The sequence below is a fragment of the Xenia sp. Carnegie-2017 genome, unplaced genomic scaffold (genome assembly GCF_021976095.1).
Source record: "Xenia sp. Carnegie-2017 unplaced genomic scaffold, XeniaSp_v1 HiC_scaffold_19, whole genome shotgun sequence".
NCBI classification, from domain to species: Eukaryota; Metazoa; Cnidaria; class Anthozoa; order Malacalcyonacea; family Xeniidae; genus Xenia; species Xenia sp. Carnegie-2017.
In genome coordinates, this window is record NW_025813481.1 from 6,747,349 (window position 1) to 6,766,062 (window position 18,714).

General features: G+C 34.0%; 4 protein-coding genes and 1 long non-coding RNA gene across 6 annotated transcripts; 2 read left to right on the forward strand and 3 right to left on the reverse strand.

The window, feature by feature from the left end:
• Positions 1 to 1,057: 1,057 nt before the first annotated feature.
• On the reverse strand, positions 1,058 to 2,288 carry LOC124439219 (DNA-directed RNA polymerase III subunit RPC8-like). The gene is made up of 6 exons (XM_046989448.1): positions 2,099 to 2,288; positions 1,933 to 2,029; positions 1,775 to 1,861; positions 1,620 to 1,683; positions 1,316 to 1,511; positions 1,058 to 1,224 (listed from the first exon to the last, which is right to left on the reverse strand). The coding sequence occupies exons 1-6, from the start codon at positions 2,207 to 2,209 to the stop codon at positions 1,171 to 1,173; spliced, it is 609 nt and encodes a 202-aa protein (XP_046845404.1). The 5' UTR covers positions 2,210 to 2,288; the 3' UTR covers positions 1,058 to 1,170.
• Positions 2,289 to 2,316: 28 nt separating this feature from the next.
• Positions 2,317 to 9,136, forward strand: LOC124439215 (synergin gamma-like). The gene is made up of 13 exons (XM_046989442.1): positions 2,317 to 2,449; positions 2,611 to 2,660; positions 2,866 to 3,244; positions 3,353 to 3,751; positions 3,840 to 4,475; positions 4,564 to 4,844; positions 5,962 to 6,051; positions 6,354 to 6,723; positions 7,524 to 7,699; positions 8,071 to 8,221; positions 8,439 to 8,495; positions 8,592 to 8,683; positions 8,775 to 9,136. Exons 1-13 carry the CDS (start codon positions 2,431 to 2,433, stop codon positions 9,012 to 9,014), a joined length of 2,940 nt encoding a protein of 979 aa, XP_046845398.1. The 5' UTR covers positions 2,317 to 2,430; the 3' UTR covers positions 9,015 to 9,136.
• On the reverse strand, positions 6,490 to 8,842 carry LOC124439223. Its single transcript, XR_006946316.1, has 3 exons — positions 8,654 to 8,842; positions 7,734 to 7,848; positions 6,490 to 6,573 (listed from the first exon to the last, which is right to left on the reverse strand). It is a non-coding gene; the product is annotated as an uncharacterized LOC124439223 (long non-coding RNA).
• A 225-nt stretch (positions 9,137 to 9,361) lies between the features above and the next one.
• On the forward strand, positions 9,362 to 16,039 carry LOC124439481 (USP6 N-terminal-like protein). Of its 2 annotated transcripts, XM_046989711.1 has the most exons (14): positions 9,362 to 9,671; positions 10,107 to 10,183; positions 10,259 to 10,341; positions 10,414 to 10,447; positions 10,523 to 10,603; positions 10,684 to 10,788; positions 10,944 to 11,053; positions 11,181 to 11,229; positions 11,295 to 11,360; positions 12,175 to 12,232; positions 12,313 to 12,407; positions 12,473 to 12,538; positions 14,181 to 14,280; positions 14,437 to 16,039. In XM_046989711.1, exons 1-14 carry the CDS (start codon positions 9,662 to 9,664, stop codon positions 15,759 to 15,761), a joined length of 2,259 nt encoding a protein of 752 aa, XP_046845667.1. In that variant the 5' UTR covers positions 9,362 to 9,661; the 3' UTR covers positions 15,762 to 16,039. The 2 variants fall into 2 exon arrangements, with proteins under 2 accessions (XP_046845667.1, XP_046845669.1); XM_046989713.1 differs by lacking the exon at positions 10,107 to 10,183 and having other exon boundaries at positions 9,558 to 9,671.
• A 594-nt stretch (positions 16,040 to 16,633) lies between these two features.
• Positions 16,634 to 18,499, reverse strand: LOC124439486 (filaggrin-2-like). The gene is made up of 4 exons (XM_046989718.1): positions 18,337 to 18,499; positions 18,047 to 18,117; positions 17,473 to 17,847; positions 16,634 to 17,382 (listed from the first exon to the last, which is right to left on the reverse strand). Exons 2-4 carry the CDS (start codon positions 18,114 to 18,116, stop codon positions 16,997 to 16,999), a joined length of 831 nt encoding a protein of 276 aa, XP_046845674.1. The 5' UTR covers position 18,117; positions 18,337 to 18,499; the 3' UTR covers positions 16,634 to 16,996.
• Positions 18,500 to 18,714: the final 215 nt, after the last annotated feature.

Consider the following 18,714-nt stretch of genomic DNA (forward strand, 5'->3'; position numbering starts at 1 on the left):
ATTGTTGTTTCCGGTTTAGACAGCCGTTCCTGCTTCCTGTATTTCATTTTTTGCCACTCCATGGTGATAGAATGACTCAACAGTTTTGGAAAAATCGACCGCTAACAATGTTCTCAATAAATGCGTCAAAAACATCGTGCAGCACATCTCTTTTTCATTCAAGATAAAACAATGTAATGATCATTTGCGTTTATGCAAGCACACGGCTTCGTCAAAAATTTCTGGGGCTTCGTTTGCATATACCAGTCAAAGTTTTGCAGGTTCCATTGTAGTGTAGCATTTCCAAATTTACATGAGATGGCAAACATTTTAAATTGCAAACCGTTGTGAACGGTTACTTGTCAACGCTTTCTCTTTCCGGAAAATGCGGAATTTTTGTAGTCGGCAGACAATATGCAAGCACGTCCGGGTTTGGCAGCAGGCATGAATGAACGTTTGACTCTGCTGGGGCGAATTACGTTTGCGAGTGTCTATTTGACAAACCTTATTTATATTGTAATAACTTTTCCTAACTTAACATGGCTTCTGTTAGACTATGACAATGCCTTGGCCTATCAAAGGTTATTGTAAAGACTATAAAATCTAGGATTCGTGATTATTCAATTCCACATAGTTTGCGACGAAGACAGAGCATGTCTAGCCCATAATACAGTCGACGAACGTGTTACGTAGTTTATTTCACGAGAAGAACTTTTGCAAACAAAAATACAAATTTCGAAAGCAAAAAATACCGTTATCTGTCTAAACACTCCGGTGGGAGAGGATGGCCTCCTGTAACGAAATACGCGTACTCCGGAAAGCTATGTCAATAGCAAGCTTTAGTCCTTCAGACACCTGAGACGCACAAAGGGCTACTCAGGGTACGGGAGAGAGTGCTGCACGCAACTACCTCTGGGTCCTAGGCCATTGCAAATTTAATGACAACCAGCTTCCACTGTTATTTGACGTCTATTACTTTAAGTATTTCCCTTAGGAGTAAAGGCTCAAGAGTTGTGGTGTGATTAAAATCACTATCACATATGCTCTGGTGATTTCTCTCATTATTCGTGATCCAAAATTGAGGTTTGCAGTGTGTTATCTCCAGATTAACAAGAATTTTTATATATTTACATACAACAATTATTGACAATCATATACAAGAGTATGTCAGACTTTCGTTCATTAACAATTTTAAGAATTTGCCCACCATGAAAGCAACCCAAGACCAGGTTCTGTAATGGTAGCCTAAAACAATAAATATTTTCTAAGTATTTCATCATTCACTTCTCAATGTGCAACAACTAGAGACATAGTGGATATTAGGAAATTCTCTTACTGTGATGTTGTACGGGCATTTTTCCTCTTGATTTCCTGCCTGTTCTTGAATTATCATTTCTGGTCCAGTTGGTGTTAAATCAGTAAAACATTCATCAATCACACGAAAACGTATTTCTTCGTTAATATCCATAAAGAGATCATGTGTTCCTTCCTCAGTCTCATACTCCCACACCCAAAGCTGTTCTTCCGCATCACTGATATTATTTATTAAGGTTATACCTGGATTGAGATGCCCATGAAGTTACTTTTTCACAAGTTATAACATGATGACAAAAATGAATTGGTGTGCATATAAAGGATACAATTTTGAAGGCTGTTGTAAATATTCAAAGGGTATTATAATATCATCAAAAAACTCCATTGAAACTAAATAGTAACAAGATTCAAAAGAAAGTATTTTTATTAAGAAAATTCAATAGAAATGATTGCATTGATAATTGAAATGGCAGCTTCTCACCTGTTACACCTTCATGACTGCAAGCTTTTATTCGTCCAATCAAAATCTCGTCAATAAAAGGACGAAATACAACATATCTAAATTTGACTAGAAAATAATCACTGAGTGGTATTAAAAGTATAAATTATCAATTCAAATCATCATAAGATTCATCTTACCTGGAGTGCATGATGCACCATCTCCAGGCAAAACAAATGAATCTCCAATATCTATGATGTCATGCAGAGCAATGCAAAGACCAACATTGTAAACAACCTTTGCCAAATATAATCGATAACCTTAACATATGTAGTGTGTATGAATGCAATAAATTATTCTTCTTACTTTATTTGCTAGTTTCTTGTTTAATTCGTTTGTAACTGCCTCAATTAAATTAAGCCCAAATTTTGTCGGTGGCATTCGCACAGTGTCTTTCATTTCAGCTAAGAGAAACATAGTGATCAATAAGTAATGATTACAGTGATTTTAAAGGAAAATCACTGATTCACTCCACATATTTTGCCTTCGCATGTGGCGTCATTCGTTTTATCTTACATGAAGTAATCCATACTTTTGAGTATGGCGAATTTTATATATCACCAATATCAGCAAAGTCTTGGTGTTTTGTACTTTCTCTGAGGTTATTTCTCTCAAATCTTGTCGTTATTCTTGGAGAAATGGATCAATGGAATCAACGTAAGTACCAAGCTTAAATTTTATGTGATGCAGAAGACATAAACATTTAAATATAAACTAATGTCAATTTCCGTTTTTTGTTTACAAATAAATGACCCTTCTGTTGTAAGTCTTTAGTACGTAGAGTGTAATGGTAAATTTTTCACTATGTTTCTTGTTAGGTATGAATTTTCCTCCCCACTATTCACCAAACTTCAGCTACCAACAGCAGGTACATTGTAATATTTTGTAAATGACTGTAAATATAAGAATGTAATCACAGCATTTAGAAAATGGCTCATCGTTCACATGATCAGTTAGTCGATGAAATGAAGAAGAGTGTAATGTTCTTAATCATATACTTTGGTTAGAAGTTTTGTGTTTGAATGGGTCAAAGTGTTTTAAAGGAGTTTATAATAAATGGAATTATTTTATAGAACATTTACCGAACAAACAATCCTCAACAAAACTCTCAATCATTCCACAATGCTGCTCATTTTCTGGCGTATCAACAACAAATGACATCATCACCCAGAATGAATCACATGGATTTCAATACTAGGGCAACATCCCATCAACCTTTGGCGTCAGCCATAACCCCTGCCGAAATGGAAAATTTAAAAAAAAAGAGAAATTTTGAAGAGCAGCAAAAGAGGTTAATGGCTTTGAAAACAACCAAAAAACAGTCAAACACAGCTTTGAACAGTGCAAATCAGTTGAATGATCTGTTTGGAAAAAAGGAAAATGTAGGAATGGCGTCATTATTGGGATCACTTGGGGATGTTCCAAAGCCTAAAGGAAACTCTCTGTATAATGGTAATAACTTTGTTTGATTTTATAGAGACAATAAAACATAGAAAAATTCTTTGTTTTACTTTAGAAAATGTTATTTGTTGCACACATTTACATCATGTAATTTTTTAGTTCAGCCAACCATTCCTCAAACTTTAACAAGATTTCCAGCTACCCAGAACAAAAGTATAATGTCAAGCAACGTTATGCCTCATGTTGTCAATCCTCAAAGAGCGACACATTTTAACAGTCATAATGAATTTCAAGAATTTGATTCAAGTGCTTCTCCAACTGATGATTTTGGTGACTTTCAACAGAGTTCGGTAGAAGCAACAACAACTGTTCTGTCAAGCTTTGTAGGGCCGATGGTATTGAATGATAAGAACCAATTGGCTCATAATAATATCAAAACAAAGCCAGCCAATGGTCAAGGACTTTCACATGCACTTGGTCCTAATCTGAATGATGAATCCTTGTCTACAGCTAACGTTGTAACTATTGAGCCACAAGAAAAACACATCAATTCGAAAGGTTTGTTAATCTACATTTTACAGGTACTTTTAATCAACTATAATTGTTGTACAAACATCGACTGTGACTAAAATAATCTATTTCTTAGCTCCTCCTGCATTAAGTATTGAAGATTTGATGGAAAAATCGTTATCATTAGACAATCGAAACTCAATTCCCATGAAAGGATTTGAAAAACCGAAAGTTTCTAAAGTTATAAAAGGTCAACCTAGTCATTTTACAGAGTCTGCAAAAGCCAGTAAATTTGAAGATTTGGACTCTCTATCAGAAATGTTTACAATTCCTCAGGCTCCTTTGACCAATTTATCAGCTGAAGCTCACATACCCGACAGTACAAGTGACGAATGGTCTGATTTCAGTGGTGTGATAGAAAAATCTGACAAAAATGAAACCTCATATCAACTTTTGGGAAACAAGAATTCGGAAAGAATCCTTTCCAATGCACAGGTTGAAAATCATTCATTCGGACAAGTGATGCAACCTTCAAACATGCCAACATCATTTCTCAGTAAAATGGAAGAAAACATTGCAACGACTTCACAGCCGGATGTTGAGGGTGATATGGGATCATATTCTCAACAACTGTTTGCCCCTAGTGTACAATGGCAGTCAATGTCTACAGCTGGTGAATCAATCCCACCATTGTTGACATCTGTAAAGAAAAGTGACATAGATGACTTTCATTCAGACAGTGGAAACAGTGAAACTGTTATACAAGAAGAAGGTTTGTGATTATTTTAATATGTATTATGTTTGAATTCCACTCTCAATTGTTCTAAAATAGATTTTGGTATTTTCTTTTATTGGGTTAGAAAAATCTGTTGATCCTGAGCGTGTTTTATATGGTTGTTCCCTTCCTGAATGGAGTAAAGATTCAAGAATGTTACCTGCTGTTTACAAACAAGTCCACAAGATGTGTTCATCGTCCATAAACAACGTCATTAGTACTAGCCAATTGTATCCCATTTTATTGTCATCTGGTCTACCACGTGACAAACTTAGCCATATTTGGTCGGTTTGTAATAAAGCGTCACCTGGAGAATTATTTGAAATCGAACTTTATCTTATTCTTGGTATGATTGCATTAGCGCAGGTATCGTATGCGATCTTGTTAACTTCAATTTTATAGCTAACTTTAACTTTCATGTTAGCTAGGTAAATCAAACGTGTTTCTGACGTTTTTTTTTAATTATCTTTTCGACAGTTGACCTAGCTTCAGACATTTTACTAAGTTTAGTGGATGTAGTAATTATCTATTTAAGTTACCATTACATTGCATAAAATGTTTCTAATGCTAGATTTACTAAGTATAGTGGATGTCGTAATTATCTATTTTAAGTTACCATTCCATTGTATAAAATGTTTCTAATGCTAGATTTACTAAGTATAGTGGATGTCGTAATTATCTATTTTAAGTTACCATTCCATTGTATAAAATGTTTCTAATGCTAGATTTACTAAGTATAGTGGATGTCGTAATTATCTATTTAAGTTACCATTCCATTGTATAAAATGTTTCTAATGCTAGATTTACTAAGTATAGTGGATGTCGTAATTATCTATTTAAGTTACCATTACATTGCATAAAATGTTTCTAATGCTAGATTTACTAAGTATAGTGGATGTCGTATTTATCTATTTAAGTTACCATTCCATTGCATAAAATGTTTCTAATGCTAGATTTACTAAGTATAGTGGATGTCGTATTTATCTATTTAAGTTACCATTCCATTGTATAAAATGTTTCTAATGCTAGATTTACTAAGTATAGTGGATGTCGTAATTATCTATTTAAGTTACCATTACATTGCATAAAATGTTTCTAATGCTAGATTTACTAAGTATAGTGGATGTCGTATTTATCTATTTAAGTTACCATTCCATTGCATAAAATGTTTCTAATGCTAGATTTACTAAGTATAGTGGATGTCGTATTTATCTATTTAAGTTACCATTCCATTGTATAAAATGTTTCTAATGCTAGATTTACTAAGTATAGTGGATGTCGTAATTATCTATTTAAGTTACCATTACATTGTATAAAATGTTTCTAATGCTAGAAAACAAGACCGTTTTGCAATGACCGTTGTGTAGCAAGTTTATGTGAACGATAGAAAGTCATCTTTTTTAAATGATGTTGTATAATATGATATATGTATTATTTTCATTCAATCACAAATCATCATGTGACATGTGCTGTCGTTTTCCAGGTTGGATTGCAGATAAATAAAATAACGTTAGAAAAACTATCATCTTGTGCTACTGCCCCGATTCCTTCTTTTCCTGAGAGAATTTTTCAGGTAATTTTTTTCTACTGACTGCTTTATTGAGAGCTTTTAGTTCACCGAGTGAACACGTGACACAGAGTGAACACGTGACTTTTTGAAGGAAACCCGCCAAAACGACAAAGAACATTTAGTAATACATTCCTGTAAAACAATTGAAAATTTTTTTTTACACAAGTAGATAATGGAATATCGTACTTCTGTAAAGGCTCGCATTAATTGATGGCCATTTCATGATAATGTCAAGAAAGCTTTATAATTATTTTTTTATAAAAGTGCATAGATTTTACAAAACTTTCATATTTGTACTATTGAAGGATGACTCTGTGGATGTGCCCTCAAATTCAACAAATTTTGCTGATCTTGAAACTCCAGAAATTAAAAAAAAAGATGAAGCGAACGATTTGTACGATACTTTAACAGCAAAAACAACTATGGTTGACGCTGTAAAACATCCAGATTGGTCGAGGTGGAAGTCTTCAAAAGCCTCACAGATTGATGACAAATTTTCTGATTTATTCAAATCACACGACGCGGCTACAATGCATAAAAATTTACCAGAAAGTAGTGGCGATGAATTTTTTGGTGATTTTCAGTCCACTGCTATTCAAGGGGCTGTACAACCATTCACAAACTCTCGTTCAAACAACGAAGAGATCAAAAAAACGAGTGGATTTTCAATGTTGGGTACGTATGTTCAGATATAATCTATGAAAGAGACGTGTGTGCATGCTTATTTGTTATTATGAGTAGTCTACATCGTTATTCATTGTACATTTATGTGTTATTAAGGCTTAAAACAATATCCTGAGTTTGATGATTTGCGGAGAGTTTCTCTCGATATGAATAACGATAATAAATGTTATTTGCTTTAGCTTGTGTACGCAAGTTTATTCCAAAATAAGGTCTGATATTTTGGTTTAGTTTTATGATATATATGCGCGGACATTGACGGATGAGATTGGATCTTGATTGATTTTTAAGTATACTAATTTTTAAGCGAACATTTCTGCATATAAAGTAAATGGTTTGAACCCGGGAGTATCGTTACATGTTTGTAAATGTAGATCGTCCAGGTTGGTATAGTCCTGAGAAGGACTGTTTTTGTTGTTGTTGACTGACGTTTCGACAACCTTAGCGGTAGTCATCTACTGAGTCAAATGAACTGAAGACTCTGAAGATGACTACCGCTAAGGTTTGACTCTGAAGATGACTACCGCTAGGGTTTGACTCTGAAGATGACTACCGCTAGGGTTTGACTCTGAAGATGACTACCGCTAAGGTTGTCGAAATGTCAGTCAACAACAACAAAAAAGAGTCCTTCTCAGGACCATACCAACCTGGACGATCTACATTTACAAACATGTAACGATACTCCCGGGTTCAAACCATTTACTTTATTTCTGCATATGTTGAAATCAGTGTAATGGTGCAGGATAAAAATTTGAGAAATTCTGAACTGTGCTATTTTCGAATTTTTAATGCAGGTATTCAACCTATTGTATCGAGTGATGATGATTTTGGTGAAATGACCGGTGCTTCTGAATCGGTTTTTCAAACAACAGCACAGCAGTTGAACGGTAAAAGTTTGAATCGTACAACACCCGTGATGTCTGCTCCACTACCAATGAAACATAGATATAATCTCAACGAAGATGAAGAGGTAACTACATCTATAATGAAGGATTTAAACATACATGCTGTCATTTGTATAATATGTTGAAATGCACGCACTGGGAAACTCTCTGGAAAGATTTGCCAGCATCGATCAAATCCTGAACCTCTCTGCTCGTTGCCTGAACGAATACAAATCTGAAGATATAAATTTGAAAAATTTTCTCAAATAATTGATCAATTCTAGAGTGTTTTCACTAGCTACCATGAGATACGTGCAGTCACATAATAATCAACATAAATTTTATCTTCTGTTGAATATTGGATTATTTAAGTAAGCCTGCATGGATGCAACATGGGCGTTTTGACGTCTTATGAAAAGTTGAAATGACATCATTATAAATGTTGCCTTTCATATAGAACGTTGACTCTCACGAAAAGGCGTGGTTGAAATGTCTCTTGAGCTGTTTTGATGTGATCAAAAAATCCTACGAAACTCTTGCAAATATATATGATGATAGTTTACTAAAGGAAATCTTCTCTTCAAAACAAGGAGTTCAACATTTTACAGGTTAAAAGTGTTTTCATTCTTCAACATGGACTTGATAAAAATTCCATGTATATCTTCTGTATGAAATCATTAACAAGCTACCACAGCTGTTTAACCAATATGTAAATATTTTCTCTAAAACATCCGCTAAAAAGCGTCGTTTTACCCACTTTGCCCTACATAATCTCCTCTCTTGTACTGCTCGACCTACACAAATTTTACTCTTATTTACGTTTAGCAATTATTGAAATATATTGTGTTTCGCAAAGAGTAAAAGCTACCGTACTCAAGTCAGGTACAATGTTTTCATGGAATGTTCTCTCAATGTTTCACTTGATATTTCAGCATAAGATTTGACAGTCTTTTTTGGTAATATTTTTTTGCGTTCCAGCTTCGAACAACTTACAACTAAAGCAAACTTTGCAAGATATTGAAAATATATGGAAAACTTACAAAAGTCGTGAACTTTTTGCACAGTTATTGGTGAGTGTTCTGTGATCGTTTGTAAAGTAGAATTAAAACGATGAACTCAAGAAGTGTGTTTATAAGTTTTCAACTCTTCTCACTTTACTAGCCGATCGAAAGCTTCAATTTTTCTGGATGTCACATGACCAAGAATGATGACGCGAGCCTGTCATGTGGTATTTGCTTGTTAAATGTGAATAAGGCGTGTGTTATTTCAACGAAGAAAACTCATCATCTCGAGAAACTGAGTTATGGCAGTAAAAATTACCATACAACCTGTGCAAACTTTTGGTGCAATAAAGTGGACTCAGTGTTGCCTTCTTTGCAACCTAAAGATAGCTTAATATAAGCATGTTTGGGAGAAAGGAATTCCTTAAAACACCCCCGTTGTTGTTTATTCAAAATCATTCAAAGTTCATACCTGTTATGTAAATTTCATATAATTATAATTATCATTCTTAGTTCTTTAAAGGTGTTGATTGTTCTTAACCTCAGGTAACACGGAATTTTTTTTATAGCACGCATAAAACAAACAGGTTTGCTGCTACCAGCTCCGCCACTGTTTTCATGGACAAAGATGTTGCTAACTGCTCCTTTTTATAAGAACAACCCCTCCGCCCACTTTACGAATATATAAGCATCCGGGGAGTGTGGCGTAAGAATGCCGTAATTGGTCATCAGGCTCCAGTCCCTCGTTGCTCGACTTGCGAAAAATGGCTGTTTGAGAAGCGTTATTGTTGAATGTCGTTTATTTTGTGGTTTAAATGCAAGAAAGAAAACGCTTTTATGAGGAGCTTCGTTTTTTTTGAATACTTATGTTCTCCGCAGTATTGAATCCTTTTTGAAAGCAATTCATTTTGCTTTCGTGGAGAATCGTGTTTAGCGGTAGAAGAACATACTAAGTGAAGTTTTATCCCAAGATATTGTAAAGTCAAAGAGTAGAGTTCAATTCTTCCCTATACTACGAGTCTACATTAGAATATCAAAAGTCAAAATATGGGGACTGGTAAGCTTTCACTTATTTCAAAAAAGTGGTTTCTACTCCATTCGCTAAAACTGTTTAATTCTTAATTTCTTATGATAAATGGACAATCGTTATCTCAAACAAGGAAATGAGTTCAGTTATTGTTAAGTTTGTACTGTACTGAAAATATATTTGTGATTTTTATTTTTATTGTAAAAAGTCGTTTTGAATATTTCCGTTACAATATAAATGTGTTAAAAGCTAGCAGGCCGTAATCCAATATAGAATAGGAAATTAAAGCATTTCTATAAAATTTCCTTTGGTATTTTATTTATAAACACAAATGGCATCTTTTGATGTTGGTATATTCCATACATTTGATCATAAATTAAGTCATGGTTAAAACACAGTAGTTGTCCTATTGCTATAATATTGTTGTGTATGGAATATTGAGGGTTTACTTATAAATATTTATAGTTGTAGAACCTATGGATGATGATGAATTAGATGATGCTGAAAGGCAACGGCGTACAATCGTAGCCAAATATGATAGAGTAATTACATTTTTTCTATGGCTTTCATTGTGTGCAAGTTTGCAGATATTTTTGTTTACTTATATTTTTATATAGGGCTATAAACCAAATGAGCTTGAAGAATGGGAAGATGCCAGTTACATTGTTTATCAAGTCACTGATAGATATGGCTTTATGCAGTAGGTTTTAACAAGTAGAAGTATTGATCACACGGATAACTTTTCATACAATTTTTTTTTAAATTATTTTAGTAAGGAGCCTCTCAGTGATGATAGAGATGCCAAAGTTTGTGCAAGGATAATTTTTAAACAAATATATTTTTTTCAGTAAAATCCAGTTGATATTTTTTCTTGGTTGTAGTTGTTGATACAAGAACGTGAGCGAGAGTTGAAATGGAAAAAAATGATCGAGAAATGGACTAAATATGCCGGCAATGATAAGGTAAAATTTACTTTTGAAGCAGTGTTATATATTTCTTGATTGTGTTGTTAAATTGAATGATTTTTTATACTTTATCTAAGCTTCGTAAAAGAATTTACAAAGGCATTCCTGATTCAATGAGGGGAATTGTATGGAAAGCATTGTTGAACATTGATAGAATAAACAACAGGACAAGGCTTTATGAGGTACACATTTCAACTTCCACATTTTAGCGCAAAGTATCCATGCGACATTTTGTATTGTTAGGTGTAAAATAATTAGTATGAGATGGAAACCTTAGACTATACTAACTTGCACCATAGTTTTTATAAACTATAATCTGAATCATTTGTGTTTGTAGGAATTTCGTGCTCAAGCAAGACTTTATTCACCAGATATCAGACAAATTGATTTGGATGTTAACAGAACTTATCGGGATCATATTATGTTCAGAGATAGATATGGAACTAAGTATGATCACATTTCTCTCCGCAAACTATTATGCATACATTGATTTATACATTATGCCTTTGAGCAAGTGCTGATATTTTCTTCAAGCATTCATAAACAAACAACTAAAGGATTTTTTTGTATTCAGACAGCAAGATTTGTTTCACGTTTTGGCTGCCTATTCCATGTATAACCAGGTTTAGCATCAAACTTCAGTTAATTTCAATAAATATTTGTATTTTGATGTGATAATTTGTTATAGGAAGTTGGTTATTGTCAGGGAATGAGTGGAATTGCTGCTTTGCTTTTGATGTATTTAAATGAGGAGGTTAAATATTTAATATTACAACTCTAACTATGTGAGGTTTATGAAAACAGGAAAAACAGGGTTTTTATTTTTATTTAAATGAAGAGGTTAAATATTTGACATTACAACTCTAACTATGTGTGGTTTATGAAAACAGGGGTTTTTATTTTTTATTTTAATGAAGAGGGTAAATAGTTGACATTACAACTCTAACTATGCAAGGTGTATGAAAACAGGGTTTTATTTTTTATTTAAATGAAGAGGTTAAATATTTGACATTACAACTCTAACTATGCAAGGTGTATGAAAACAGGGGTTTTTATTTTTTTTGAAGAGGTTAAATATTTGACATTACAACTCTAACTATGTGTGGTTTATGAAAACAGGGGTTTTTATTTTTTATTTAAGTGAAGAGGTTAAATATTTGACATTACAACTCTAACTATGCAAGGTGTATGAAAACAGGGTTTTTATTTTTTATTTAAATGAAGAGGTTAAATATTTGACATTACAACTCTAACTATGTGTGGTTTATGAAAACAGGGGTTTTTATTTTTTATTTAAATGAAGAGGTTAAATATTTGACTTTACAACTCTAACTATGTGTGGTTTATGAAAACAGGGGTTTTTATTTTTTATTTAAATGAAGAGGTTAAATATTCGACATTACAACTCTAACTGTGCAAGGTTTATGAAAACAGGGGTTTTTTATTTTTTATTTAAGTGAAGAGGTTAAATATTTGACATTACAACTCTGACTATGTGTGGTTTATGAAAACAGAGGGTTTTTATTTTTACAATGCGTGTGATTACAGGGTTTTATTTTCATTTTTAGGATGCCTTTTGGGCATTGTCTGTTCTTATAACCAGCAGTGAGAAGCATTCAATGCATGGTAAATTATAATTTCTATATTTGAAATTAAAATGATAAAACTATATTTTGCTCAGCGTATTTGTGCTTCATTTTTCATAGGTTTTTTTATCCCTGGTTTTCCAAAACTGAAACGTTTTCAAGAGCATCATGAAACTATTTTGAAGAAATTCACCCCCAAACTTTTCAAGCACTTGGTTTGTATTTTATGTCTTGGCAAAATTTGATTCCTCGTTTACAATTTTTTCTTCATTTGCACCAGGAAGAAGAAGGAGTGTTCACAAGTCTCTATACTCTCAAGTGGTTTATGCAATGTTTTCTTGATAGGGTAAGAAACAACTTGTGTTATTAAAGTCTGTTGTCATTCATGCCTGAATGGAGACTGGGAACTAGTTGTTGGTTTCTTTACGTTTTCCTAGTATAAACCCAAGTGAATATAAACAACTGTCAAATTATCCAAACAAGTTTTTTCTTGCTCAAACACTTGGTATAAATGGAAATTAATTATGTTAGGACGGATGTATACATGTGTCAATTTATCATAAAGAGGGTGTTTATAACATACATCTTTGGTAACGAAAACGTTTACATTATAAGTGACTTAGTAACTCTGTTAGCTAAATATGTCATTAACACAGTTAAAGACAAATCTTGTACTTTTGAGCATTAACTGTAAAAAACTTAGTTTTTAGTACTGACTGTATGCCATGATGATTTTGTCTTTGCCGTTGTACTTGTAAACATCTTTACTTATACATACGACGCAATTCACCTTGATTGTCTATTTTAAATTGACTTAATTTTTGTCAATTGAAGACATTAAATATTAGTTGTTGTATGTTGGTGTGTTGCTGTAGGTTTTTTTTCTTTGTTTTAGACACCTTTTCTTAAATATTAGTTGTTGTATGTTGGTGTGTTACTGTAGTTTTTTTTGTCTTTGTTTTAGACACCTTTTCTTACATGTTGGTGTGTTACTGTCGTTGTTTTTGGTCTTTGATTTAGACACCTTTTCTTAAATATTAGTTGTTGTATGTTGGTGTGTTACTGTAGTTGTTTTTGTCTTTGTTTTAGACACCTTTTCTTAAATGTTAGTTGTTGTATGTTGGTGTGTTACTGTAGCTGTTTTTTGTCTTTGTTTTAGACACCTTTTCTTAAATATTAGTTGTTGTATGTTGGTGTGTTACTGTAGTTGTTTTTTGTCTTTGTTTTAGACACCTTTTCTTAAATGTTAGTTGTTGTATGTTGGTGTGTTACTGTAGCTTTTTGTCTTTGTTTTAGACACCTTTTCTTAAATATTAGTTGTTGTATGTTGGTGTGTTACTGTAGTTGTTTTGGTCTTTGTTTTAGACACGTTTTCTTAAATGTTAGTTGTTGTATGTTGGTGTGTTACTGTAGTTTTTTTGTCTTTGTTTTAGACACCTTTTCTTAAATATTAGTTGTTGCATGTTGGTGTGTTACTGTAGTTGTTTTTTGTCTTTGTTTTAGACACCTTTTCTTAAATATTAGTTGTTGTATGTTGGTGTGTTACTGTAGTTGTTTGGTCTTTGTTTTAGACACCTTTTCTTAAATGTTAGTTGTTGTATGTTGGTGTGTTACTGTAGTTGTTTTTGTCTTTGTTTTAGACACCTTTTCTTAAATATTAGTTGTTGTATGTTGGTGTGTTACTGTAGTTGTTTTTGGTCTTTGTTTTAGACACCTTTTCTTAAATGTTAGTTGTTGTATGTTGGTGTGTTACTGTAGTTGTTTTTGTCTTTGTTTTAGACACCTTTTCTTAAATGTTAGTTGTTGTATGTTGGTGTGTTACTGTAGTTGTTTTTGGTCTTTGTTTTAGACACCTTTTCTTAAATGCTAGTTGTTCTATGTTGGTGTGTTACTGCAGTTGTTTTTTTTCTTTGTTTTAGACACCTTTTCTTAAATATTAGTTGTTCTATGTTGGTGTGTTACTGTAGTTGTTTTTTTCTTTGTTTTAGACACCTTTTCCTTTGACATTACGGCTATGGGACGTCTTTCTTTTGGAAGGAGATAAAATTCTTACGGCTATGTCCTATAACTTAATGAAAATACACAAGAGTAAGGATAAATTTTTCTGTAAATTGTACCTAGAATTCTGCATTATTTTTCTACGTCTATTTGCTAATGAACTGTGATTATATGTAAAGATTTTGCCGTGTTTGACTAAGGTACTAGCCTTGCTTTCCTAACAAGAAATATTGTTTATTTTTCCAGAAAAGTTCGTGAAACAGCCTATGGAGGATATTGTTGAATTTTTACAAGAGAAAATGTGTGACTATCCTTACAATCTTGATAATATGATGGACCTTTTACAGGAAGCACGTTTTGAGCTTAGGAAGGCTGGGTTGGAGTCTCCCCCTGCTCCAAGTCCTTTGGAATTCCCCAAACTCTCCCCAGGCTCTTCCCTAAAACGCGGTGTTTTTGAAACTGCATCTGCACGAGCGCGTAAAAATAAAGAAAAAAATAAAATTATTGCAGTTCCCGCTGGAAAGCAAGTTCTCCCCCCGTTTCCGTATTCGGAAAATGACGGGATGAAGTCGGACACACGATCTATATCAATGTCAAGCTCTGGACGTCGTTCCCAAACCTCTGCCTCCAACATTAGCGCTCGGCGCTCGGAAAATTTTAGCACGTCTTTGAATAGTGAAGTTAGTCATGTTGAAAATTTGCGAGATACTTCGTCTAACACTGAAACATCATCGGATGTTGAGAAACTATACTCTGGAAGTGCCGTCCGACATTCAGAAAATACTGGAACATTTACTAACAGTATAGCGGGGCGATCGGAAAATTTCGAGTACTCCATGGAAAGCATCGGAAGACGATCGGGAAGATTCGATCGCACCTCGGAAAGTATGGGAAGGCGATCAGGAAATTATGAGTACACTTCTGAAAGTGTGGGAAGGCGACCTGACAATCTTCAGTTAACCACGGAAAGTGCAAGCAGACATTCGACAAAACGCATGGACAGTCCACAGCTGCGTTCACAATATAACGAAGAACGTTACAGTAGTCCTTATACTCCAACAAGAAGTGATGAAGTACGTCATATATCTCACAAGCATGAAGATCTATCTCCTGAATATCCTACAACACCTAGTGGTGATCCATTCAACTCATTTCCGCGTTCTCCACCACGCTCGACGAGTAGTCTGAGCACAGCTGAAATTGCAAAATTCAATCAGGATCTGAAAAATTCTTATGCGCGATCACAGCAACATTATATACGTAAATCTGGTAGAAGAACAAAAGAAGGCCAGTCTGTTCCTTTGAACGATGGTAATCGTATTGAAGATGGTGAAACATATGGTGTTAGTGTATCTTCAGAACCATCCAGAAATGTTCCATTACTCATTAATTTACCTGGAAGTGTTGACATTGAACGGCATTATAATAACGACAGTTCTTTCTCCGATATCCGTACCTCTAACGGTACTTCAACACTTGGCCATGCACCTGTGTGGCATCATGATGGACCAGAGGGGTCGAAGCAATACACTCTGACCCAGTCCCCTAACAGACAAATGACTTTTGTTTGAATGATAAATCTTCTTTCTTTCTCAGTAATATTTTAACATTTTTAATCATTTACTTCATGGGAGAGTTATTACTTTTAGATAAATCTACATTTTCCATTTAAATTATCCTGTTCTCGCGAAGTAAAGTAAAAATGGAATTGCAGTAGAGTTAATATTAGCAATGCGTTGTAACATATTTTTTTGAGATTTTATCAGCTGTACACGATGATCTACAATTGAAATTGATGTCAGTATATTTAGTTTAGGATTTTGTCAATTATACTATAGTATCTAGGAAATTGTTTTTTGTGTATTTTTTATGCGCGTTAACTTGATAGCCAAACAAATTTTAATCAATTAATGATACTTGATTCTATTTCTTTTTTCATTAACAGGTGCAAGTCATGTCATCAATGGATTTTCAACAATGATCTTAGTTTGCTTGTTGTTATGTCCTATCCCAGTCAGGTGTTTACAAAGAACAAGACAAGCCTGTCGAGCAGTTCACATCATTTTTTCCCTCTCGCCAGAAGTAATCCATTTCTATGTCGCCGACGTCATAACGTAAAATATTACGACGTCATAACGTAAAATATTACGACGTTATAACGTAAAATATTTCCGTTCATTCTTGACAAATGATTAGGTGGTTGCGTTAAGATTTGTCATCTAATTTCTTCTCAACTTTCAACTTTTTTTCAGCATTTCTTAATTCTTACGTTCTCCCTATGTCACCATCCCTTCGGACAGTTGATATCTTTTGTTGATTGTTTACATTATGGATTAGCACAGGATAATTACATTAATGTTAAATCGTCTTTCCCCTTATCTAGAAGTATCGGGTCGTTGGATTTTGCTTTCTCCATTGCAGAAAACTAAACGTGAAAGAATGCTGCTGTCAACAAATGTCAAATTATTATTTTGATGTACAAATTAATCATGGTCTGTCATGGTGAACGTGCTTTTTACAACAGGCTTTCATGCATTCATTGTTCGACTGTGTTGTCATTCAAAATAAATTATTCCGTGTACTAAGGAATCGCTATGGCCTATTCACGTGTTGTTAGTTGTACTATGTAATTCTAAAACTTTAAATACTTCTGAGTGGACTAGAAGTTAATTTGAAAATAAAAAAAAACTATTTCCTTTACATACAAATTTCACTGTGATTATTTACATATGTCAGATTCATATATTTTTTTGTTGTTCTTTTAGGAAAATGCTGCACCTATCTTCAGCTGAAATGGAAGTTGGATCTATCGTTTACTGAACACGGGGTGTATATCAGCCTCGTACTCATCACTTCTTTGATTATAATACTGTTCATATGGTCGAGGTATAAACGCTGGTCGAGGTATCATTGTTCTCTTATCCCAGCAACATTTCTGCGAGCACGAAGGAGCGCAAGAGTTAGGGCAGGCACCTGGACATGATGACTGCGTCATACTCGGAGGTAACTGTCTTGCAGTGTATGCATTGTTAGCACCACAACATTGTGATGAACAAGCTGGAGCACACGCTTGACTGCATGGTGACACACATTGTCCTGTTAACTGTTGTCCATACGCATCTTGCATTCCGTATTGAGGCGATCCTCCATAATGATCTTGCATAAAATATTGACTTTGTTGCCCATATTGACCTGTATTCAGTAAAGATGAAGTTGACACGAGTTGCAAAGAATCAAAAACTTTTTATTTTTGTTCATTCAAACTTAAGATTTATAACATACCTTGGCCATTCATTGAAACTATTGGCGCTCGCATAAATTGTCCAAATCCTTGTGAGTTGATGTTTTCTCCATTTTTTTTGTTAAATTTACCTGCAGTAGGCTCTCCAGCGCCATATTGATTGTAACCCGCAACTCTATTAGGAGCGTACTGCTGCCAATTTTGTTGACCATATCCTTGTTGATAATATTGTGATCCATATTGACCTGCTTGGTTATACAGGGACTGGGCTTGAGGATAACCTTGGATGTAAGGATTTAGTTTACCATTCCCCCCGTACTGCAGCCTGTTTTGACGAGTTCTTTGGTCATTTCGAGCAGCCTCTGCAGCCTGTGCTGGGGCTAATTTACCCCATGAATCGCTTTGAGGATGACCGTCTTATAAAAGAAAGTTGACGTTAAATAACCTTTAACTGTACATAAATTGCTATTCTGACCTGACCTTTCACCTTCATCGTGGCAAAGTGATCGCTATTTCTCTTTATTTTAATGAAGTTAAATTGCGGTTGCTGCCCCCGGCTTTGTTAAACTTTTCATAAACGATATTATTGTTTGGTTTAGCTTTTTTTATACTTACCTACATATTTTCGAGGAACGGCAAGTACTGTTGACAATAAAACAGATAGTAGCACGATGTATTCTTTCATTCTACAAAATGGTCCATGATTTTACTATTTTTAGGTAAATGGAAGTTTAAATGTCATGCAAAGCCTTTGGTATGGTGCGATGTCGTAGAGCTGAGCTTTTTGGACCTTAGTATGAAGGTAAGCTTTCTCAATAAATGACTATAAGTGTTATATTCTTTGAAATTCAAATCTTTTCATTTATAATATGAAAAGTGTTTTATTGAAATTTAATTTTTTTTACCTTGATGTATCCAAAGTTATGTATTTGGCTGTATGTTTTCTTTTGGGCTACTGTAAAATGACGAATTAGAAAGATTTTTTGTCGTGAGTTAGTGACTTGTGATGCGTTTTAGCCACATGTTCTTATCTAATGTATGAAATATTTCATTGTTAGATCTTCGAATAACTTACAAATGGCATAAAATTCGTACAAAGTTACTTACCGTAGTTTGTGTCTCGTTTTCAATGTTCGATTCCTTTTCCATGATTGTGTGTTGCGTTGTACTAAGTTGAAATTGAATTTATTTTCTGGAAGCTTTTAAAAACGATTGCAATATCTTAATCATGAACGCGTCATGTTTTGTAAGAGATGTTTTACAAAACGACGATCGAGGTTGAG